At 43.3% G+C, this 25054-nt stretch overlaps 1 protein-coding gene across 2 annotated transcripts; it reads left to right on the plus strand.

Moving 5' to 3' along the window:
- The first annotated feature begins 2408 nt into the window (after positions 1-2408).
- Positions 2409-17006, plus strand: Ube2b (ubiquitin conjugating enzyme E2 B). 2 transcript variants are annotated; one of them, XM_052196981.1, is made up of 7 exons: positions 2409-2511; positions 2828-2896; positions 5096-5176; positions 7906-7931; positions 11470-11559; positions 14208-14296; positions 15753-17006. In XM_052196981.1, the coding sequence occupies exons 2-7, from the start codon at positions 2853-2855 to the stop codon at positions 15879-15881; spliced, it is 459 nt and encodes a 152-aa protein (XP_052052941.1). In that variant the 5' UTR covers positions 2409-2511; positions 2828-2852; the 3' UTR covers positions 15882-17006. The 2 variants fall into 2 exon arrangements, with proteins under 2 accessions (XP_052052941.1, XP_052052940.1); XM_052196980.1 differs by lacking the exon at positions 2409-2511 and having other exon boundaries at positions 2738-2896.
- The last annotated feature ends 8048 nt before the right edge of the window (positions 17007-25054 follow it).

Below are 25054 nucleotides of genomic sequence, written 5' to 3' on the forward strand. Positions count from 1 at the left end.
GGTGTGTCTGAAGACAATGACAGACAAATATTTTATTTGTATGTGTACTCATACAAATAAATCGTTAAAAAAAAAACAGTTTAGAAGCATACCAAATTTTGCTACTAACTGCTAGAGCTGGACTTTGGAGCTTGATGAGGACTTGGTTTGATTTTTTTTTTCTTTTCTCTATAAATAAGAATGTCATAGTTAATACTATGAAACCTGCACAAACCATGAATTAGTGAGTCTCTGCCATCACAAATTAACTCACAATACCAGTGCTCAGGAGAGAGGAAGTCAGGCCTATGTGAGATGGAGGCCAGCCTGCTCTACATAGCAAATTCCAGACTAGCCTGAGCTACATATACCCTGTTTTAAAAAGTGAAATTATAGTTCTAAGACTGCAGTTATAGGTTTCCAGCAAGCCTCCTGGCCATGAAATTGTGTGGATCTTGTTAACATTCTGCCCTCTAATATTTTGGGGAAGCACATTCAATTTATCAAAACATTTCATTTTAGAAAAAAAGGGGGGGGTGGGGTAAAAAAACAAAACAAAACAAAACACTATCCCGACCATTTTTAAAAGTAGTAAATTGCTAGATAAGCCACAGAATGACATTTAAAAAAAAAAAAAACAAAGAGTCTTATTTCACTGTATATATTTCTACACACACTTTTCTTTCTTGACCATGAGGAAGATTGGTATGGCAGGGCGGGAAGAAAAAAGCCAAGGCACTTGTTACCTATCCCAGCTACTCAAAGAGGAGCTGAAGGCCAGCCTAGGGAATAGGCTTTCCCCGGAGACTGGTCGGTCTCTGTGCTCTAGGTGCTGTGGAATGTGCAGGCCTATAGTCTCTGCCTACCTAGTGCTGGAGTTGACTTGTGCACTGCATCCTCCTCAATAAAATCTTACAGGGCTACATAAGGCCCTGGGGTTCTAGCGAATACCTCAAAAAGAATATAAAGGTAAGAATATTTAACCTTAGCCGGGTGTGGTGGCGCACACCTGTAATCCCAGCACTTGGGAGGCAGAGGCAGGTGGATTTCTGAGTTCGAGGCCAGCCTGGTCTACAGAGTGAATTCCAGGACAGCCAGGACTACACAGAGAAACCCTGTCTCAAAAAACGAAAAAAAAAAAAAAAGAATATTTAACCTTTAGCCTAGTCACATTGTGAGGACACAGCAGGGGCTATTAAGAGTTAGACAATCCTTAATGTTACTTTTTTTCAGGGAGGGATGAGACTCTCAGTCTGCCCAGGGTGGTTACCATCCCGCTTCACTGAGGCTAGCCTTATACTCGTGATCTTTTCCACTTCCCGAATGGTGGGATTAGCAGGATGCACCAAGACTCGCTGGACTCTCAAGGTCATTTTAAGTCAAGAGAATTGTTTGAAGAAAGGAGGGATAAGGACAGTGGAAAAGGTTAACCCTTCCTGGTTTCATGTAACTATGAGGAGTGCAGCAGTGGAGTCTCATGCTCTTTCCCTTTCTTGAGTTAAAGAATGTCTACTACAATGTTCCGGTCTCTAGAACTAACAAATCCTCAAAACAGGGCTAGATGCTGACCACAGGAATTCCAGGAGCCTGCTGGAGGCTGGGAGTAGAGGGGTTGGAGGGTAGGGGTCAGGGGGATTGTGGTGGTGGTGATTATGGACCTGCTACGAATTTCTTCCCTCCCCCGACTTCCGGTCCATTTGGCTTCTTTGCTTGTAATGAGTTATCTCAGACTCGAGATGTAACTCCCACCCATGTCTGCAGCATCTTTCCTCTGATCTGAATCATTTCTGTAGGTTTCTTTGACAACCAGCAGCCCATTGATATGCTCTAAAATCACACCCACTCGTTTCTTGAGAAATACAATTGTGCCCCACCGCAGGCAAATTCACAGATTCCAATTCAAAGACTCCATGGATGGAGTCTTTAAGGCTTGGGCAATCTATTCCACTCTCATTTCCGTCTAGATTCCAAGTACGGAAACCCCATTAGCAGGAACAGGCTATTGATCCAAATGCCCTTAATCCCATGTCATTTGCACCGACCGTAGCATTCAAAGCTGTTCATTACAAGGCTTTGCCACACTTTCAGTACCTGTCCCACGTACCAGAGTTGCTAAGCCACTTGAAATACAGAATTAAGTCCAGACTTTTTGTTCCGTTTTAAAGACTCAGAACGCAAGCGGCTCCTTCCACAACGTCTCCTTATGCAAAGTCCCAGTACCTTGGGACCAAAAGAATAATGTACGACTAGAGGTGTCAACTCCTTAAACTCAAGGACCTGCTTTGTTAGACCTGAAACCAGGAGCCAGGCTGGGCCGTCACGTGACTTGTTCTGATGGCGTCACAGGCACACGTGGTTCTAGATACTTCGCTCCCTCCCCCTCATGGGTGGATTGTTGACAGCACCGCTAGCGGTCACGTGATCTGACGTCATCCCACCTCCTCTCCCTGAAATCTCAGGCTCCGGATGCACCACTCTCTCCCCGTCCGGCCGAACTTGAAACTAGCGACGGGGGGAGGGGAGCGAGGCAAGGTAGCTTGTGGGCTCCGTCGGCGCTGGGCCGGCCGCGTTCAGTGTGAGCACGGAGCGGACCCACGATAGCTTCCCCACAGCAACAAGCCCCGGAAGACGGCCTCCCGCTCCTCCGGTGCCGCGCGCGCGCACGCTCGCCCCGCCCCCTCTCCCCTCCTCCCGCGGTGGTACTGGCGGAGGGCGGAGGGATCTGGAGGCGGCGGAGGGAGACGTCATTGCAGGGTTGTTTGTGCAGTCTCGGTGGCGGCGGCGACCCACAGTGATTCGGCCGCTGCGCCGGGGGGTGGGGGGGCCGAACGGGACTCTTTTCTTTCAGACTGACCGCGGGGCAGCTGCGGAGCATGTCGACCCCGGCCCGTAGGAGGCTCATGCGGGATTTCAAGCGGTAAGGGACCTCGTTTTAGCCCAATATGATGGCCTCTTCCCGAAGCCACGGACTATAGGGCGGGGATTCGGGATATCTTCCCCTGGTGACTCTGAGGAGGCGGGCAGTGGGCCTGGGGGACCCGCGGCAGCCCCGGCTCACCGGCGGCTCTTACTCCTCTGCTTCATACCTCCCTCTGTCTGAGTAAAGATAGTCCGTACTACTCCTGCCCACCCCCCCATGGGAAGGTGGCCATCGCTGGGCCTAGGTGTCCAGAGGCCCACCTAGGCCAGATGCAGACGCTTCATCTCCGGCCTCTGCACCCTGCGGCGTCCCCTCCGCAGGTGGTGCGAGTGAGCCCCTGAGGCTCAGGCCTCGCCTTGGCGGACCAGTCCAGCTTTGTTACAGGGCCCCGTGATCTCCTGATTATAAAGGGGTTGGGGTGAATATTGCCCCACGTCTCTTTCCCTTTCTGCAGTGGTGAGGGTGGGGTCTGCTGCGCGAGGTCCGGAGGTGGTTAGCCCATCCCCCGAAACCCGATCTGCCCCCGCCCACCTGGAAGGACCTTGAGAACTGGCTCTGGAAACCTGGGCCTGGAGCTAGCCAGTGCCTTCTGGAACTAAGATCTGGCTACCGAATAAAGGCCTATCTATAGCCTCCCCAGCCTGGAAAAAAGCCTTCCGTCAGACGGGAGCTAATCTGATACTCCACCTGGGCCTCCTTTTGGAAAATAGGAGTTTGTAGGAAATGTGGGACTTGAAGGAAGAAAATGACCTCTCCCTCCCCTGCCAGTTGTTTACCTCTCCTTGGAAACATACAAGTGTAGAAACAGTAACTTGAAATCCAGCGACAAGATACTCCCAAGTTTTCTTTCTGGGGAGATCTGCTGTGATTGAGGCAAATCTGTAATATAAAAGCTTAGATTTGCCTCTCTGGAAGCAACCGCTCAACTTTGCCTTTATAAAGCCCTTTATGAGGCATTCGGAAGCTATTGTCTTGGGACTTGGACAGCTTCATCTGTTAATTTGTTGCCGATTTTAGCCACTTAAAATTGAGGATTCAAGCAGTAAATCCGTCCCTCTCAGTCCTGTTAGTGGCTTAGTACACTTCTTATGTGGACTGATTGCCAAGTGTCCACTTAAAAATCACGACATACTTTGTGTGATGGACAGGTAGTTGTGTTTTTTGTTTTTGTTTTTGTTTTTATGATCTGACAGACAAGGAGATTCCCTTTTTGGTGCAAAAGTCACCCAAGGCTTCAAGTCATTATTTGATTAGCTCTGTAACTGATAAGCAAATAAAACTCCTCATTATGGATAATATATCATCTATTATTTATCTCTTGCTCGTTTTTGCAATTTCTATACTTGATTCCCAGTTAAATACAAGGTGCCTTTGGTGGTTTTCCAAGGATCTTGAGGTTACATGAAATTGATGATGGCGTCTGTTGAAAGCAGTGTATGAAGCTTTTTATGAAAGCCTGAGGTATAGTTGGCCTGAGAGGAGAGTCTTTAAAATAGAGACTGCTAGAAAAGCTAGCTGAAGCTTCTGGCTGCTTTAGAAAGCCACTGTCTGAAGCACAGGCCATAAAGTAAGACTTGCTTTCTAGTTAAATTGAATATGTTTTTCAGTCATTTAGTGTATAACGATTTCCTATGTTTTTGTGTTGTGCAGTGTCTGTAGTTAGGACTGGGGTTCTGTCCATGATTAAGGTAGGAAAATTGTAGGCTTTTGTTTTGTTTTTGTTGTGTTTGGTTTTTGTTTTTTGAGACAAGGTTTCTCTGTGTAGCCCTGGCTGTTTTGGAACTCTGTAGAACAGGCTGGCCTCCAACTCACAGAGATTCAACTGCCTCCCAAGTGCTGGGTCTAAAGGTGTGGACAACCACTACCACCTGGTAGTTGCAGGTTCTCTAAAAGTATTTTTCATTGCTAAAATTGTAAACTTTTAATGGGTCAAGAGGGCAGTCAGGAGTTCTTCAAGAGACCATATTTTAAATCTTGCTGCTTGAAGAAGGATGATCGATCTCCTAGCCCTTTGGACTTAGAGATCACTGGTAATATTAATAAGTATATTAACCTGGTTGATTTATTTGAATTGTAGCTCATTTCAGCTCCAACTATAACAAGTCAGTCTAGCCAGTCTCTCAGAATAAGTTCAGTAGAATTTGACCTCTGTGACCTTTATGTTCAACTCTGAAAATGACTACTCTGGATTTCTAGATTGCAAGAGGACCCACCTGTGGGGGTCAGTGGTGCACCATCTGAAAACAACATCATGCAGTGGAACGCAGTTATATTTGGGTGAGTCGAACTAGGGAATGCTCAGGAAAAGTAAGTATATAAGCACTAGGGAAAGAGGCTGATGTTGGGTCTGAAACTCACTTGTGGAGTAGGAGGCACTGTTTTTGAGAACCCTTGGGCCTCCTGTGCTAATCATGCTCCCATCACTAAGCCTTATACCCAGCTCCTGAAACATTGCGTCTGGGCAGTTATATAAAGGTAGTCTGTTCCTTGCTGTTATGTTTAATTTGGTTTCTTTCTCTTGAGCCAGGGTGTTGCAGTGTTGCTCAGGGTGATTTTGAACTGGGCTGAAGTGATCCTCTTGCTTTAGTCCCTCTGGAGTAGCGGGGGTTGTGGGAGTATGACACTGTACCTGGCTATGGTGCGGCTTTTATGGCACTCCAGGTAACTGATCCTAAGGTTTTTTGTTTTGGTTTGTTTTGTTTTTTAAATTATTATTTATTTATATATTTTGGGGGGTTTTGGATTTTTTTTTTTTTTTTTTTTTTTTTTGAGACAGGGTTTCTCTGTGTAGCCCTGGCTGTCCTGGAACTCACTCTGTAGACCAGGCTGGCCTCGAACTCAGAAATCCTCCTGCCTCTGAGTGGTAGACTGCTCGACTGCCATGCATATGGTCCTGGGCTTGACTGACCCCCCACACTAGTAAGTAAATACTTGAATTAAATGGGCTGATAAAGGAGATGAGGTAAATCACACCATATAAAATGTACCGCGCAAGTGTTTATGCTCGTACTGTTGGAGTCATAAAAACACTTGGTACCAAAAGGACTGAAAACTTTGCTGTGACAAGACTTTCAGCAAAAAATCATATATGTACGGCCCACTGAGAAGCCACTGATAGAAATAGGTTTACTTTGGGTGATGCTGGGGTTGAATCTGAGCATCTTCACACACTTCAGGCAAATGCTCCACCACTGAGCTTCTCTCCTAGCACTGTTGACATTTTATTGAGATGGACTGGTGACAAGGGTGGGGTTCAGCCCTTTGATCCAGCACTTGCAGGCTAAGGTCCAGGCTGCCTACTGAGGCCCTGTCTCACAATAAAACAACAAATAAAAATCTCCATGCATTTTCCAGACTGTCCTCAAACTTAGGATCCACTGCCTTCAACATCCTCAGTGCTGGGAACACAGGCATGGGCCACCATATTTAATACCTTTTTAATTTTTTATTATTTGTGCACGTGTGTGCAAGTGTCTGCGCCCGCATGCTGGCTGGCTGGCTGGCTGTGAGTAGGTGTCTGTAACAGTGTAGAGGTCAGATGACAACTGTGTAGTCATTTCTCTCTCCATCATGTGTTCAAGAGATAGTATGGCAAGTACTTCTGCTTGCTAAACCAACTTGTTAGCCCTGCACGTCCTTTCTGATTTAAAACTTAAATTTTGGATTATGTGTGTTTGTCTATATATGGGATTATGGTATGGTATGATTTTACAGTCAACCCAGGTAATTGATTAAAATTAGGGTTTGGGATGGGAGAGATGGCTCAGCGGTTAAGACTGCTCTTCCAAAGGTCCTGAGTTCAAATCCCAGTTGGTGGCTCACAACCATCCGTAATGAGATGGGTGTGTCTGAAAACAGCTACAGTGTACTTTACATAGAATAAATAAATCTTGTATCTTAACCAAATAAAAACAAACTAGGGTGTGAAAGATATGTGTACAAGAGAGCAGGTGCCCGTGGAAGCCAGAGGCCGGTGTCTGGTATCCTAAAGTTGTAAGCTGTCTGACGTGGGTGCTAGAAACCAAACTCCTGCAAGAGATATTTTCAAGTACTCTTAATCAGGAAACTGTCTTACAAGAGTTTACATTTATAACTAGTGCGGGACCAGAAATGTAGCTAGCTCAGTGGTGGAGTGCTTGCCTAAGATTCTTGAAGTCTTGTTTTCAATCATCTGTAATCATAGCCCCTGGAAGGCTGAGGCAGAAGGATCACAATGTCGAAGCCAACCTGGGTTATTTATTTAGTAAGACCTTATCTCAAGAAATTCAAAATTCAACTCGTTACTTAATAAATCTTAGCACTCAGGAATCTGAGGCAGGATGATTGCTGCATGGTCAGGCAAGCCTGGCCTATGATACCTGTGTGCGCGCGCACACACACACACACACACCCTGCTCTTTTTTTTTTTTTTTTTCCCTGTGTGTTGCACCATCCTTTTTAAAATTTTAGGTTGTGACGGTCTTGCCAAGTTAGTCAGGCTGGCCTAAAACTGTGTATCTTAGGCAGTCCTCAAACTTTGACGTCCCCTTTCTTCTGCCTACTGAGTATCTGGGAATACAAGTGTGTGATACCATGCCCACTTGTAGACTCTTGGGTTTTTGTTTGTTGTTTGGTTTTGGTTTTGAAAACAGGGTTTCTCTGTGTAGCCTCTCACTGTCCTGAAACTCAGTGTCCAAGCGGGCCTCAAATTCAAGATCCACCTGCCTCCTCCTTCCCAGTGCTAGGAATAAAGGTGAGCACCGCTGCACTTGGGTGTGCGCTCCCACACTCAGCTTTACTGTATTCTTTTTGCAACAAAACCATAGACAAGTTTCCTTTCAAAAAGAACTTGAGCATTGAGAATCCTTTGTGCTGCCTGAGTTCAAGTCAAGGCTATGGCTTTCTGACGAAGCTCTCAGGAGCAGGGTGAGCCATCCTTCCTAGTTCCCCAGCTTATCCTTCCCTCCCTGAAGACAGAGAAAGAAGAGTAAAAAACTTCTTTTAATCAGAGATCTTTTTGTTTTCAGACCAGAAGGGACACCCTTTGAAGATGGTAAGTAATTCTTATTATCTACATATTAAAGGGTGCCCTTTGGTCAGAGACTCTTAACGCTATTTGAAGACAGGCTCTACTTGTAATAAGCTCTTTGCATACTAAGCAAGCAAATGAAAAGTTAGAGTTCATGAGGATCTTTTTTTTGCAGATCATCTTGGTCACCTCTCACCACTTTCCTCAGTGACATGGGTGGCTATAGAGCTGCAGGTTTCAGTGGTCTGTGTTACAAAATAGTTGGTATTTGGGCAGCCTAATAGAGGGTGCTCCTCGGGTGCTACCAGTGGGTGATTGTGTTTACTTGCTTTATTGTCTGCCTTGATAAGGGGCTCATGGTAAAATTTTTCATTTCTTTTTTCACCTAGTGCTAGGGATCAAATCCAGAGCTTGGTATGTTCTAGGCAAGCAGTGCGCTGCCAGGCATTCTGAGTCCTGAGTCCATAGTTACCAGGAGCTTCAGTACTCAGTATTTAGCACCCAGAAACACTGTGTAGTCATTTGCGTCTCAAGTTGGGTCTATGTAACAGAGCCAGGAAAATGGGAGGATGGTTCTAATCTGTAATCACAATTAAGTTTATTAAATTGACTTCAAGCAAGTTTGAAAGATTTTCCCTAATTATAGTGGATTTTAAAAAATTAAACAGCTTTGCTATAATTATTGGAATGACTGAAGAATTCATCTATTCAGAATAATTGACAATAAATATTGTGAACTATTCGTGAGGGGACCACGTGTAAGCCTGAGAAGCAAGTGGTACCGTGATTGGACTCTGGAATATTAAGTACCTGTGGCAGAATAATAAGGCTGTTCTAGATGTAGGTATTAGACAAAAATGCTGCAGAATAACTTCGCATCTATATATTTGAGATGGATCTTACTGTAGTCTCCTGTCTCTGTCTTCCAAGTGCTAGGACTATCCTCTTTCTTACTAAACATGTGTGCACATCTAGGGATACATGCCACACTGTCATCTTACTTATTTCTAGGTACAAATGAGGAATCCCAGGAACTACTGAATGATTGTAGCAAACTTTAACTATCTCAGGACTTCTCGGTTGTGGTCCATTCCCAAACCCTTCATGATGTCTTGAGTCCCCCATTCAGGAGACTGTGATCATGATATCACTGCTGTGTTGACCTTTGCATTGCTGGGACAAAAGCAGCCTAACTAAGCTAGATCTGTACCTGAGTATGTGAGCGTCTAAGAACAAGCTGAGACCGGCCCGTGCTGTGCTAACAGTTGCTGTGTTCTTTGCATGTTAAAAGGACTTGGTAATAGTTGAAATTGCTTCTGTCATAACTTTTGGACCTCTCGGTCTGTTCCTTAATACTCTGCGTGATGAAGGGACATCAGAAGGACTTCAAAAGCTTAAGTCAGTTGGAGCTTGGGCTGCTGGTTTTTTCATGAAACATGTTTTCTTGAAAGAATGACTGGCAGGCCTGGAGTAGTAAGTAGCTGGTAGTAAAGTGTGTGCCTGGCATGGCCTTAGGTCTGGTCTGTAGCATTGTCCAAAAAAAAAAATGGATATAACTTTAAAGTACAGCAGTTAAATTCAGCTGTACTTTACATTTTTTTATTTCTGTGTTTTTTTTAATTTCATTAAACTTGTAATTGAGTAAAGAGAGGTGTTCCCCCCCACCCCCGATGCTCCATTGCAACAAACCTTTAAAAAAAAAAAAAAAAGCTTGTGCAATATCAGACCAGTCTAGATATCTGAAAGAGCTGTGAAAATCCTTTTTAGTTACATATTGTATGGAGCCATATTTTCTTCATGTACTATATGTCAGCCAACATATTGTAACAGATTGCATGTAGATAAGAGAACCCAGCATCATCTTTAAACCAAACGTGAAGGAGAATTGTACAAATGCAGAATTGTGGTGTTTTTGTCACTATCAAGTCTTTATGTTATTTAGTATGTCTCCTAAGTGTATTATTTAGGTTAATATATAGTAAGGCTCAGTTACTTTTTGATAAATTGGAGGATTGGAGGACCGGAGAAAGGTCCTCTGTTTAGACAGCTGGAGAAGGACCCCAGGTGTGCCAGGCCTGCACTCTCCATTGAGCTGCCATTGCCCCAACCCTTTCTAACTTATTTTGAGACAAGGCTATTTACCTGCTTGCTCTGCAAGTGTTCTATAACTGAGCTACGTCCCCAGCTGTCAAGTTAACGATTTCTGGTACAAGTTCCAGTAGGTTATTGGAAGCAGTCTGTACTGAAACACAAGAGCCAATAAATCTCAGCTGTGTGAATTTCAGAGATTTTTGCAACCATTATTTTAATTAAATGCTATTTTAAAAAACAAAACAATGTTTTGGAAATCAGAAAGTGGTAATATTCAGGCCACAAAATTGTTTTGTAACTTGGTATTGGCACTTGGTTCTATCTGGTTCTTGGTGTTCTTGTGTCTGTTGCCATGGTGAGTTAATCATAGTGTGTGCTGTTCTCTGTGCCTCTCAGTTCCATGAGTCTACTGCTTACCCATAGTGGGACTGAGGAACTAAGTGCTCCTGAGAAGAAAAAACTCAACCACCTCACATGCTTACTTGAAACTGAATATAGTCCAGCTTTTGCTTTGTTTTGATTTAGTCCAGCTGTTTTATAATTTCAGAATGAGAATGTAGAGTTGAAACACATAAGGGCTGGAGGTGTGGGTTAGCAGAGGGTATGCTTAAGACCTCCATCAGACCCTTGTGGTTTGATCTCAGCATAATAGTTAAGACTAACTTTGCTAACTATCTGTTTCCTGTATTAATGTGTATGAAGATATGAAATAGGACTTAGCACTGTATAGCTTATGTCTTCAACCTCTCTAACCCCAAGTTTTCAAATAATAGCAACAACAAAAAGAGACAAAGTGGATTTTATTCTAAGTCTATGACAAGTGAAGATGTGAAATACATAACTGGTTCTTAGCATGTTCAAATGAAAATAAAACTACCTTTTCCATCAGTATTAGCACCTAAGTTCTCCTTGGCAGAAGGGAGTCAGCTCTCAGAATCCTTTGGCACCCTCCTTTGAAGCTGTAAACAACTTTCTAGTTCTTTACGTGTGTATTTTTAAAATAGTAGTAGCTAGGGCCTGGGCCTTCCCAAAACCAGACAATTGGGAGTGGTGAGATGGCTCAGAGGGTGAAGGAGCTTGCCCACACAAATCCTAACAATCTGAGTTTGATTCCCAGAACTCAGGTAAAGGTGGGAGGAAAGAACTAACTTCAGAACAAAATTGACCTCTGGCCTCTACACACATCCTAGGTGTGTTGCCTACCTGCCTGCACAAAGCATACTGATCAATCAGTTAATCAGATATGACATTTCTCCAGTAGGCCACAAAAGGGCTTGTCCTCTGAGCTTTGCTAGCGTTGCTTGTCCATCATCTATAACAGAAGTGTCTTAGATGTTTTATATGCTAAGTGAGAGTTCTTGGGCTAACAAGTGTGGTTGTGCAGAATTTGATATGGAATTAAGAATTATTTGACAAAGACATTTAAAAGTAATGTTTGTCTTTATTGTACTTTGGTTTGTTTTCTATTTAGGTACTTTTAAACTAGTAATAGAATTTTCTGAAGAATATCCAAATAAACCACCAACCGTTAGGTTTTTATCCAAAATGTTTCATCCAAATGGTAAGTAGCAGCCTCTTAGACTCTGTGAAATGGGATGTGGGTTGGGAGGGTTTGTTCCTCCCCTTGGGTAAAGTGTATTCTTACAATTAGGGCTGCTTTTCGAATACTGCTTCCATGCCTGTGTTAGCTACAGTTTCATTGCTAGAATCTTAATAGGTTCCATGTGGGAGTTAAAGTAATTTAATAACATCCGAATTAAAAGTAATAAACATTTATTTACTTAACACAAATTTTACCTCTTTAGCTATTAAAACCACACTTTCAAGCCAGGAGGTGGGTAATTAGGAATTCCATGTCATTCTTAGATACTTAGCAACTTTAAAGCCAGACTGGACTTCATGAGACCCTGTCTCCCAAAACAAAATAAAATGATTCAGTAGGTAAAAAGTTACCTTCGCACTAAGTGTGACTACCTGAATTCGGTTCCCAGGATTCCCATGATAAAACCCCTTCCTGCATGTTGCCCTCTGATCTCCACATGTGTTATTAGAGCACACATACACATGTGTGCACACTCAAATGAGTAAAACAGATAAATGATGGGATCAGATAAATGAGGGCGGTCAGGTTGATGTATCCAAGGATGACTTTGAACTCTGGATCATCTCCAAGGTACTTAATGGGCAGGCACCACCATGCCCAATTAATGTGGTACTAGGATCAAACTAGAAATTTACACAGCAGGCAAACAATCTACAGCCTGAGCTACATGCCTAGTCTCAGGTTGACACACTCATGTGTATAATGCATGCACCATTCTACTTGCCCATTCCGGTTGGTTGGTTGGTTGATTTTTCAAGGCAGCCCTGGATGTCCTGGAACTTGCTTTATAGACAAGGCTGACCATGAACTCAGAGATCTGCCTCAGAGTACTGGGATTGAAAGTGTCCTCCACCACTGCATTACACATTTACGCTATACTACAAAAGTACAGCACATTAAAATTACACAGTTCAGTAGTTTGGGTGTAGTCACAGACACAGCAAGAATGTGAATGTGGCTGGCTTCCTTTTCTCTTAAGAGATACAACAAATAGTCTGGGCACTTGGCATTGATAAGTTCTTAGAGCACACAGCACTTACTGATGTTTCACCTGTGTAAACTCTGGACCTGTTTGTTGTGATAATTATAGCTGTACTCTGTCTCTACTGCTTGGATAATATATTACTATTTAGTTAGATTCTATTTACCTGTGGATCAGTTGATGAACATTTAGATGCAAGTTTCTTTTTGGCATCTAAAGAAAATCAGAACTAGTTCAAGACTTTAAAATTATCAAATGTTATTTGTTCTTCTGGTGTGTGTGTGTCATTTGATTCTATAGGAAAGATGAGAAGTGGCTGACTTACACTCTCAAGCCAAAAGGTCTGAATTAAGGTTAACTGTTAGCTCAGAGAAGAAGTGAGGCCAGGAGGGGTAGGTACAACTGCCCAGGGTGAATAACAGGGATGGAATGAAGAGACCCTAGGATTTACTCACTCTCTCTCTCTCTCTCTCTCTCTTTCTCTCTTTCTCTCTTTCTCTCTCTTTCTCTCTTTCCCCCCCTCCCCCCTCCCTCCCTCATTGTCTCTCTCCCCCCCTCAATCCTGTTTCTATGGAGAATATTCTGATTCTGAGGGTTTTCAGTTTGGCAATATTGCCAAAAGTAGACCATGCCTATATTCCCAACACTTTCCGAGGTAGAGAGAGGCAGGAGTATTAGAGTTTAGTGCTGTCCCAGGCCTTGACTACATGACGCTCTTCTAAATGAATGAAGTCACATGCATTGTCAATATCTGTAACATTGGCCTAAGTGGATAAAGTTTTTCCTTGAGCGTTGACTTCATTCTTCCTGACTTTTTCTTCCATTTGTGTGTAGCTAGGAGTTTCAGGGATGGGATGTATATTATAAGGGTGAATATTAGCTGCAAATATTTTGACATTAATTTTATAAATATCTGTCCTCATTTAATCAAAGTAATGGTATTTATATACTTTTTAAAAATCAAAATATGGAACTACTTGATACAATCTTTAAGCTTTTTTTCAGGCAGAGCAGGCCAATCTCTGAGTTCAAGTCCAGCCTGGTCTACATAGTGAGTTCCAGGCCAGCCAGGGCTATAATAGTGAGAACCTCTTTAGAAACAAAAACCTCCTTATTTTCATGGCAAACACAGTAGACAGGTGGCATTTCACTTTGTCCATGAGTATAACTGCTCCGCCACCAAGTTGCACCTCCAGACATGAATGCCATAGTTTAGCCAGATCTTTTTTGGACCACAAAGGAGTTTGCTTTTTTCCTCATAGATTATGTAATCTGAGAATCGTCTCTAGAAGTGAGGTTCTTTTAGGATCTTTGTTTGAGACTTAAGAAAGATGGAGTAGTTTTGGTTTGGGTGCTGTGGAGTGAGCCCAGGCTTACACATGGGAAGCAGGCATGCTACCACTGAGCTGCAACCTTGGACCCAAAATGGGGGTAATGAATGTATGGCATGCTTCAGAAAAATTTCCCTCAGCCTTCCAAAGATGGCTTCCTTAACTGGTAGTAAGGCAGATGTTACTTCAGAACAAGTTTTCCAGTAAGGCAGAGGTGTTTATTTACTGAATGTGCTGAAGAGTTCTTCCAGTGTAATGTGAGCTGCTTGTAACTAACTTGTGTTGTTTTGCAGTGTATGCTGATGGTAGCATATGTTTAGATATCCTGCAGAATCGATGGAGTCCCACATATGATGTCTCTTCCATCTTAACTTCAATTCAGGTAAGTTTGTGTTCAGATGCACCACAACTTCTTCATATTCTATGGGATATAACCAGTTACTCAGGACCACCTGCCAGCACCCAGTAATTAATGCATGACTTGGACAACACCCCAACTGCTCCACACTTGTTAGCTGACATTTGAGATGTAATCCACAGCTTGGTTTTTTGGAAGGCAGAGATCTCGTTGCCCAGGCTGATCCATGGAAGACTGTCTCTCTTCCCAAATGCTTCAGATACAGCCGTGTTCCACCAAGCCTAATCACAACCTGTTTCCTTATCATGTGTCTACAGTCTCCCAAGTAAGGCTTGTTTGTGCCCACATAGTATCTTGGAGAGAAGTAAAGTGATTGCTTAGAAAACCACAGGGACCTCCAGGAACTGCCAGGTACAAAGAACCTGTACCTGTGTTGTTCCATTCAAGAAAGAGGGGCGGTAACTGTTGGTCCATGTCTAGGGAGGCAGATGTAGCTGTGCTGATTTGAGAGGAGCAAAACCAAACAAACAAAAACAAATAAAGCTTCAGTTCAATGTTGTCCATCATTGTGAGTCTTTCTGCCCTGTTCTGCTCATCTCTGGGGAATGTTAGAATGCTTCACACTACATCACTGACACTGGTTCATATCTGATTCCTGCTACCTGTCTGTCTATCCTGCTCATCTTCTGTTCATCTGTCCAATGCCTATGTGTCCCTAATCCCCACCCCTGTCATAGTCTACTTCTGGTCCCATGTCTCATATATTTAAGATACGGTCTACACGGAAGAGTGACTGTTAGCCTTAGCCTGCTCATTGCCCTGTACTTTTCTTTCCCACTCTGGTCATCCCACAACTTTACTCTTTTATTCCTTCCCTGCTAAACATATGTGAGTAATCACAGTAATGAGATTTAGGCCTAGGGATGGGGGACGGTGGTTAGGGCTAGAACACTGACCCAGCATGCCCAGCTTCTGAGCACCACCAGGAAAAGTGATAGTAGTGGATCTGGGAGCTGGGCGGTGGTGGCTCACACCTTTAATCCTAGATGTAGGAAAGCAGGGGCAGATGGATCTCTATGTTGAGGGCAGCCAGGGCTACAGAGAGAGAGAGAGAGAAAATGAGAATGAGAGAAAACTAGCAGTAAAAAAATACTTGAATTAAATTACTAAGGTATTTACAGATATTATAGTTTAACCAGATTAAGCTGTTGTTTCATGGTGAGGAAGTTCTTGTGCTAATTAATATTCTTGTGGCTGATTTCCTTGAAATGGCAAGTCTCAAGGAAACTGAAAATTGTTTTGGAAGCTTATATTCTTTAGCAGCAGACACCTGCTTCGTGCCATTGCTGAAGGTTTTGAGGCCTAAAAGATGACATAGGAACTTCTAAGTAATTCTGTTTTGTGTAATTTTTCTGTCCTTATATGAGTCCTGTTAATAGCACATAACTGAACAGCATTTTCTTCTCTCTCTGTCTTGTAGTCTCTGTTGGATGAACCAAATCCAAACAGTCCAGCCAATAGCCAAGCAGCACAGCTTTATCAGGAAAACAAACGGGAGTATGAGAAGAGAGTTTCGGCCATTGTTGAGCAAAGCTGGAATGATTCATAATAGACACCTGGTCTGTTCATCTTTCATCGTTGTTGTGTATAATTTACCTCCCAGTAGAAAGGCTAGCAAGTTTTAAGTGCCACGGGTTTTAAGGATTCTGCAGAGAAAAAACAAAAAGTCCTTCAGTTTAGAACCTACAAAAGCTTGTGTATCTTGATTAATGTACTTTTTATTGCATGGTGTGAACTAAGTTATTGCTGCATAAATTTGTAATATATCCTGTTTGTATTTTTTTCCAAGTGTATAATGTTGGTGTGGAGTTTTCATGACAGAATATACACATTTTGTAAATCTGTACTTTTTTCAAATATTGAATGCCTTATTTTTGAATTCTTTAGATTTTTAAATTGGAGAAAAGCACTTAAAGTTTTTTATATATGAATATTACATGTAAAGCTGTTAAAATACATAACTTCAGTGCAAGAGACTTTGTCACTTATTTCCTTACCTGTGCAGGAGGGACTGTGAAGTCTCTGCCAGGTGAGAGCCTCATTTCCAACTGCAGAAGGTCACTCTTCTGTTTTATCAAGAAAGTCTGCAAATTTGATTCTAAAACAAATTCTGATCTCCGGCTTTATTTTGAATGTACTTATGTTAGTTCAGTTGAGTAACTATAGACTTACTGGTCTGGTTCTGTCCAGCTCTGTATTTGGGCCACTTGTTAATGTGCGTTTCTCATGTAAACTGTACCTTTTGTGACTTCACAATTGGCACCTCGATCACGAGCAGAGCTGACTTATTCTGCTTCGTGGCAGCACCTTCACAGGCTTTTGATTAAGAAGAAAGTAAAACCATCACCATTTACCAAACGCCGTGCCGCAGTATTAGCAATGGCCGGTTGCGCTGGTTTGAGCAAGGCAGAGATTTGGAAGGAACCTTGGTGTAACTTGAATATTTGCAAACTACCTTTTAATGCAGCTGCGCGCTACCTGTTTATTCTGGAACTGTTGAGCACCAGGGCCTGCCAAGTTGCTTCTCACCTCCTCAGTTGTATACAAGTTGTACTGCATCTTAGTTTACTGGATAGATTTAAAACACAGTATTGTAGAAAGCTAATACAAAGCTATCCTATGCCTTCAAATAGTATAGAAAATGGAAAATATACAAGTAAATTCTGTTGAACCACTTGTGTAGTCTCTCTAGTAGTTGAAACAGCTATTGCAGTGAGCCTGAGTTCCTTGTCATCCATACCAGCCTCCTAGAGATGTGCTCTGGTAGCCTCTCTGCTGGAACATTGGGTTGCAGAGTGACCATGTCTTCTGTTTACAAGCAAAGTTTAAAACTGGGATGGATAAGAACTGATAGTTTCCCTTAGAAATTGTTACCCCAAAGGGCTGATGAGATGGTTCAGTGGTTGCCGCATGTACTGTTTCTGCAAGAACCCAATCTCTGCTCAGCTCCCACTTGAGACAGTTCACAGTAGCCTGTAACTTCAGCTGGGAGGGTGGGGGGAGATCCAAAGTTTCTGACAAAATCAGACTGGCATTCACATAAACAGACACATAATTAAAATAAAAATACTAATTTATTAAGCTTAGCATGGTGGCACATAACCTGCTTATATCCTTGGGAGGCTGGGAGGATCATGGTTTTGAGCCTGGTCTACATAGTGAATTCCAGGCCACTTGAGGGACATGGCGAGACGTGTGATGCTTCTGCCGTTTATTTAGCTCTACAACTCTCCTCCAGTCACTTGGACAGTAAATAAGCAATACCTGTGAGAGGGCTCTACTGTTTCACTAAACAGCATCCTAAGTATGTCAGCACCGTATTTATTCTTAGCCGTTTTCTTCATCCATTCGAAAACAAACATTTCAAGTACTTGGTAAACAATTAAAACGAGTATTTGTCAGATGGTGAGCCAGTTGTTCAGTTTTTCTACCTATCTGGCCAGTCTGACTTTTGGAGAAAGTCCTTAGAAATGTTCTTTAATCTGGATCTTTAATTCATATGCTTTATCATACAAAAATGATCAGTTTTGATCTAGATACATTTGTACAGCAAGAAGCTAGAACTAAGAAGACATTGATATAGCGATAGATATGCATAGGACTTAGTTGTATGTGCACAAGATGCACTTCCTCAGGGACAGGCCTGGCAAAGAGCAGCCCACATGGCACTGTTCCTAGTACTTAGGTGTCACTTAAGCATAAAACTGGGCACTGTTCTATTACAGATCAGGGAACTAGAGAGATGAGGTGTCTCGGGTCAACCAGCTAGGAAATGAGGTAGCTTTGGGAGTAGTGTGAACTCTGAAGCATAAGGAATATTAAGGGGATTTTACTTTATTTGGTAGAGTTATACATACAGACTCCAGTGGGAAAGTTTTTTATCGTCATTTCCCACCTTCACATACATACCCCACATCAGAAAGACTGGGTATAGAAACTTCCTGCTCTCTGATATAAAGGACTGATTTCTCAACAAACCATTTCCCTTTCTATCCAGGAAATGCCCCTGAATCTCTAGCTCCTCAAGCCTAGCCCTCTTAACAATAAAACAGGTCCATTAAGTTACTCCCAGAGGGCAGCTGTGACATTGCTTAGCAGGTAAAGTTGTTAGCCATCAAACCAGAATCAGATCCCTGGGACCCATGGAAGGAGAGAACTGACTCCCATAAGTTGTCCTGTCACCTCCAACCTCAACATGGGACATGTGCTCTCATCCCATACACATAACCACAAAACCAGTGCAACTTGACGTCTTCGAGATCTCATCTAAACCTCATGTGTGGAAGGCAATGAAGAGAGCCAGGTGCTGCCATGATCACTGACTGTTCTGTGCTCGGAAAACGAAGGCCCTGCCTCTGCAGTGTGCTGGTTGCTGGTGGGAGGAGGGTTGAACCAAGGTCTTTAGGAGTGTGAGAGAAGCACTGTACTGAAGAGCTCTTCTCCCAGTCACAGAAGAAACACTGGAGGCTGGAGAGATGGCTCAGTGTTGAGACCACATCCTGTTCTTGACGAGGACTTGAGTTCACAGCACCTGTGTCGGGCTCAGCACTCTGTAACTCCAGCTCCAGGGGACCTGGGACTACTGACCTGTGGGCACAAGCAGTCTGGGACACAGGCACACACAAAGATGTTACAAGGACACGGGTATAATGTGGGTGTGGTGTGGTCCATGCTTGCATGTCAGCATTTGGAGGCCAGACGGGGATTCCGTGAGGTTGCGGCTGACCATGCTACACAGAGTGAGACCCTCTGCCTCCAGAAAGAAGCATTTGGGCTCAAATGGTAAGATGCAGAGTTTTGTCTGTTTTGAGTTGCTGGGAATCAAAATGACCCCAGGCACGTTAGGTAAATGTAGTCATCCAGTTGTATAACAAACCCTAGGAGTAGACAGTGTGGATCACAGTTCTTTTCTATTGTGTCCAGCCATGGGGTGTGGAATCTGGGTTAACTGTGTAAGGAGAAATCTAGTAGTTGAAGGTGTTGAGGTGTAAAATTGTCCAAAGAGAGACTTTAACAGAGCTCCATTTAATTCCCATCTAGTGTGGGAGAAAATGAGCTACTGTCCAATAGAGGTCATTTTCCACCAAAGTATATGACACAACAAAGATACTAGAAATCTTTTGAAAGCCTTTGAGGAAAGAGCAGATAATTGAACACATGCACCATTTTTAGTAAATTTGTCCTATCACTGCTATAGCTTTTAAAAATAATTTTAGAAAAGTCTTGAGGTTTTCATGTTTCTTCTACTCAACAGGATGCTAGGGAATTAACTTTAATTAATAAGAAGGACCTGCTCATCAGCAGGCCACAGCTCATCATTAGCTCCAGCCATCCTCTGGTATATGGAAGGGTGAGACTTGGATGCGGAACTTGCCTGTGGAAGGATTTAACTGCCATTTATTGTGTAACTAATGCTCTCTGGCCGTGTGGCACTCATCTGACAGTGTCTTGCTGAGAGCAGATAGCCAAGCTTACTAGGGAGTGGATTTACATAGTCACAGTTGAAAATGACTATGTGTGTGGTTCAGTGGCAGAGCACCTGGCTTTAGCAAGTATAAGGACTAGGATTTGAACCCAGCAAACAACTCCCCACCACACACATACACACACACACACACACAGAGAGAGAGAGAGAGAGAGAGAGAGAGATGTTGCTTAACTATTTTGGAGACCTTAACTGATTTTGAAGTCTCAGAAGGAAATGAATCCCTCTTAGGATCAGAGTCTGTGAATTCATTAGTCTTCATTCTTAGAATCTGAGGACTTTACCATGTCTTGGAAGGTAGTGGAAAGAAGGCACTGCACTTTAGCTGCCCTCTTAGGAGCAAAGACATTGCTATGCTTACTTTCTTTCTGAAACTCAGAGCATAAAGTTCCCCCTTTATAAATAAGATCTTTTTCCAAGAATACCACTGCTTACCAGCTGAATTGGCCTAATGGATCTTCTAAAGGGTGTTGAAGAGCTTGCACCGACTGACCCTGTATAAATTCATTTTAGAAAATGGAATTGGAAATTTTAATAACAGGGTTGGTTCAAAGAAAACAAGAAACAGGAAACCCTTCACCTATCACCTCACTCAAAGCCAGAGAGATACTCTCCCTTTTCATTTAAAAAAAAAAAAAAATGTTTGTTGGACCTGGTAACTGATCACACTGGCAGAGATAAGGGAGGGCTCTGGGGATGCTGGTCTGTCACCAGCTTCAGCTACATGCTTATGTCAGGAAAAGTTGACAACCTACTGTACTGCAACTGACTTTGGTCCTGGAAATGTTCCCATGGGTACAAAGATGCTGTATGAGGCAGGGTGAGGTGAAAGGTCTCCTTTAGAGCACTCTTCCTTGGTGTCCTCTGCAAGCCAGCAGCACAAGCAAGGCCAACACCGAAGCTTGGCACCGAGGCTGGGAGAATTTGGTGTAAAACGTTTTTCCTGGCTTTGGTTACAACACACAAATGTGTGCTACAAACTAGTCTCCTACAGCCCAGACAAATCTAAAACTGTGTAGTCCAGGGTAGCTTCAGACTTATAATCGTGCTAGTATGGGTATTTTGCTTGCACAGATATCTTTGTAACACTTGGATGTCTGATCCCTGCAGAGGTCAAAAGTGGTCATCAGATCCCCCTTGAACTGGAGTTCAGACCTTGTGGGTTCTAGGAATTGAATCAGGTCCTCTGAAGAGCAGCCAGTGCTCTTAGCTATTGAGCCATCTCTCCAGACCCATGATGTTTTGTTTGAGACAGTCTTATGTAGCCTAGGCTGACCTTCTTAGTACATAATCAAAGATGACCTTAAATGTCTGATTCTTTTGTAATCCTCTAGAAAGTTTGTAGCCAGTTTTGTCTCCTCTGCTTTGTGCTCCTGGCTGGTCACACACACACCCAGGAGCTATCTCAGATCTGCAGGTAGAAAACACACACACACACCAGTTATTCTTAAAATGCCTTTGTTAACTCAATGATTGGGCACTCCTAATTCTTCTTCCCCTGCTACCCCAGGCCCAGTTGAGGAAATGGCCAAAGGCAGTGGTGGCGCATGCCTTTAATCCCAGCACTTGGGAGGCAGAGGCAAGTGGATTTCTGAGTTCGAGGCCAGCCTGGTCTACAGAGCGAGTTCCAGGACAGCCAGGGCTACACAGAGAAACCCTGTCTCGGGGAAAAAAAATCAACCCCCACCCCCCAAAAAAAACCTTACAAGGTTGGTTGTCTTATCTTCTCAGCTATCGTCCCCTCCTCTCTCCAAGGCTTCACAATTCTCACTGTGTCCTACCCGAAACTTTTTAAGATTATTAGGTAATGCAAGTTAAGGGTCAGATAGCAAATTCATGGTTTTGTTAGATTCTGATTTAATTATTAAAGTGTTTTCAGTTTGCTTAAATAGAAATGGCTGAGTAGTTAAGGTTTAACAGTTCCGTTATACTTTACATAGTCTTCAAAAACATCAGAAAGCCACAGAATGTGACATTTAATGTTATTTCATTTTTTGTTTTTCGAGACAGGGTTTCTCTGTATAGCCCTGGCTGTCCTGAAACTCACTTGGTAGACCAGGCTGGCCTCAAACTCAGAAATCCGCCTGCCTCTGCCTCCCGGAGTGCTGGGATTACAGGCGTGCGCCACCACCGCCCGGCTAAAGCTCAGCCTTTTTTTTTTTTTTTTTGGTTTTTGAGACAGGGTTTCTCTGTGTAGTCCTGGCTGTCCTGGAACTTGCTCTGTAGACCAGGCTGGCCTCGAACTCAGAAATCCTCTTGTTATTTCATTTTTAAGGATTATTTGACTAGATACACATTTGCTCCTGACAGTACCCCCTTCACAGTTCAAAGAAGACATTGAGGGCAAGGACCTTCAGCATCAGTAAAAACAGATTCCCAATTAAATCAAAGTATCAGAACCTTTGTTAAGCAGAATTATGAAGAACTGTTTACCATGTCTTGGCAGAGCTATCAGTTGACTATTCTGCATAGTGTGTCCATTTTGGATATTTTGTTTGTAGATGAAATAGGCAATGTCTGCCCTGTTGCTACCTGGCCTGAAGGTAAAGTTAATATGCCTTTGTTAACTCGATGACTGGGCACTCTTTAATTCTTCACCTGCTACCCCAGGCCCAGTCGAGGAAGTGGCCTGAAAACTTACAAGGTTGGTTGTCTTATCCCCTCAGCTATTGTCCCCGCCTCTCTCCCACGCTTCACGATTCTCACTGTGTCCTACCCGAAACTGTTGAAGATGATTAGGTAGCACAAATTAGGGGTCAGATAGCAAATTCATGGTTTTGTTAGATTCTGATTTAATTATAAAGTATTTTCAGTTTGCTTAAATAGAAAAGGTAATATTTACTTCATTTTTGGATTTCTGACAGGGTTGAAGACTAATTATAGTCCCATAAGCAAACTTAAGTTGTTTAGCATTAAAGACATAAAAGTAGAAAGTGTAGTTTTGAGATGAATCAAAACAGAATAGAGATAGAATTATCAGGAATGATGGAAGAGCACTTTATCTAACTGACAAATATAATGGACTGAATGTTGATTGTATATCATGCTTTGTAACTTACATAACTGTTGTAGTTATGATCAATTTAGTTCTGAGAGAAGAGTTGTTTTTTAAATTAGAAAAGGTGAGATGTAGAGGGTGGTTCTGATGCTTTGATTTAACTGGGAATCTGTGTTTACTGATGCTGAAGGTCCTTGCCCCCAATTGGTTTTTGATCTATCAATAAAGATGGCAGTGGCCAATGGCTGGGAGGAAAGAAAGGCAGGACTTCCAGGTTCTCACAGACTAGGAGAAAAGAGAGGGCCAAGGTTTGGATATTTGGGACAGAGAGACAGAACAGACTCAGAGCTACAGGGGAGATCTTCCAAAATGTGGAAAAGAGGCCCACTGAAGGGCAGCCTGAAAGTGTCTTGGGCAGAAAGACCAGGCTTCACCTAAGGTAACCAGGCAACTAAGTTGAGGGCAGATTTAGAGGTGTTGAGCTAGGAATAAAGGTAAGGGCACACTAGCTGTAGTAAGGCTTATAAGAGCCCAGCAACAGAGCCAATAAGGCACTTTAAAAAATTAGCTAATGTGTGTGTCTTTCATCTGTGGATCCGAGATAGCTCCTAGGCCAGTGCACACCTGCAACCAGCCGAGAGTCCAAAGAAGTCAGCCAAAACACTAGTGCTAGGATTGTAGGGATGCACCAACACATGGTTTATGCATTGCTGGGGATAAACAAAGACCTTCATGCTCTTTAGGCAGGCACTCAACTCCAGCCCCACAAAGATGCTTTGGCAAACATCTGCGTGGAACAGCTTGTGAAGTAGCCACAATCAGCATCAAGAATCTAGTGATCAGAGCAGCAACACACAATACCAAAGGAAAATAAATACTGCTGTCTTTGCAGCTAGCCTGGGCAGGCAAAGCCCTGGACAGGAAGCCCAGAAGACAGCAGAGGGCCTGTGGAGTCTACAGCGCATACCCTTCAACTCAGCATTCAGGAGGCAGAGGCAGACAGATCTCTGTGAGGCCTGCCTGGTCTACATAACAAATTCCAGACTAGCCTGGGTTATGTAGTGAGGCTGTGTCTCAATACAAAAACAACAAATTTAGCAAATTGTAAAGATAATTGAATACAAAAAGTAGAGGGAAGCACAAATAATCGACTTAGCAATTGAGATGCTTAAAACCTAAGGTTTAAGTGGAAGTAGTGACCTTAGCCTAGAACTCTAGCCAGAGTAAAGGGGAATCTACTGTTTTAGAGGAATGCATGGGACATGGGCTGGAGAGGTGGCTCAGCAGGTAAGAGCACCGACTGCTCTTCCGAAGGTCATGAGTTCAAATCCCAGCCCACATGGTGGCTCACAACCATCCATAAAGAGATCTGACGTCGTCTTGTGGTTTCTGAAGACAGCTACAGTGTACTTACATATAATAAATAAATAAATCTAAAAAAAAAAAAAAAGGGATGAATGGGACAGGCTTGTCGCAGGCTGTATACACAATGAAGGACAGGAGCATACTGACACACTGAAGGGCTCAAGACCCAGACCCAGAGCTCTTGGGTCCCAAGATACCTAGGGTTTGGGGCTGGGGCTGCAAGTAGCCAACAGAGCTTTAGCCAAGATCTACCACTTTTCAAGGATCTGTATTTGTAGCTTCCAGCTCAGTACCTCCTGCTTGCTCTTTGTCAGACTCAACTCTCAGGTGTCTGAAGGCCACATGCTCTACTGCTCCCTCTCTATAGGAAGGCCATCTCCGAGGAAGCCTTGTGGTGGGATGGGAAAGCAGGGCACTACGGAAACTTGCTTTTCTTTTGAGTGAGACCAAGTTTGTCAAAAGCTTTGGTTCCAACATGTTCCAGCTTCTAAGAGAGAAAACCCAGAACAAGACACAGGCACAGCTGTGCCAGACATGTGCAGACACTAGCTTCCCACAGTTCTCCAAGAAGGGAAGTCCTGTTTGTCAGGACTCTGGCTCATGTGTTCATCTCCAGGACAAAGGAGCCCACATCTAAAGCAGGCAACAGATCCATTATTAGTTTCTAGTCTTTGGGTTCTGCGGGGCTTTGAGTATGTCTAGGTGATGCAATGGGCTTCCTCAGCTGGCTTTCAGAGCGTAGGTACCAAGCCCCCTCCATTACTGACAAACACACGCTGCAGACTGCCCGGCTGCTGGCAGCCACCCTACCCTTCCCCCACCTGACCCAAGTGTGTGATCTTCCAGAAAAAAAAGAAAGAACTTGGAAGTTCAT

Source organism: Apodemus sylvaticus, chromosome 10, assembly GCF_947179515.1.
Source record: "Apodemus sylvaticus chromosome 10, mApoSyl1.1, whole genome shotgun sequence".
NCBI lineage: Eukaryota > Metazoa > Chordata > Mammalia > Rodentia > Muridae > Apodemus > Apodemus sylvaticus.

What these genes read in the sequence shown, in the direction of transcription:
- Ube2b (XM_052196981.1), top strand. Translation starts at nt 2,853, where the DNA reads ATGTCGACCCCGGCCCGTAGGAGGCTCATGCGGGATTTCAAGCG. An exon ending in TGGAACGCAGTTATATTTGG is followed by an intron (nt 5,177 to 7,905) that starts GTGAGTCGAACT and finishes TTTTGTTTTCAG; the next exon opens with ACCAGAAGGGACACCCTTTG. An exon ending in AGGGACACCCTTTGAAGATG is followed by an intron (nt 7,932 to 11,469) that starts GTAAGTAATTCT and finishes TTTTCTATTTAG; the next exon opens with GTACTTTTAAACTAGTAATA.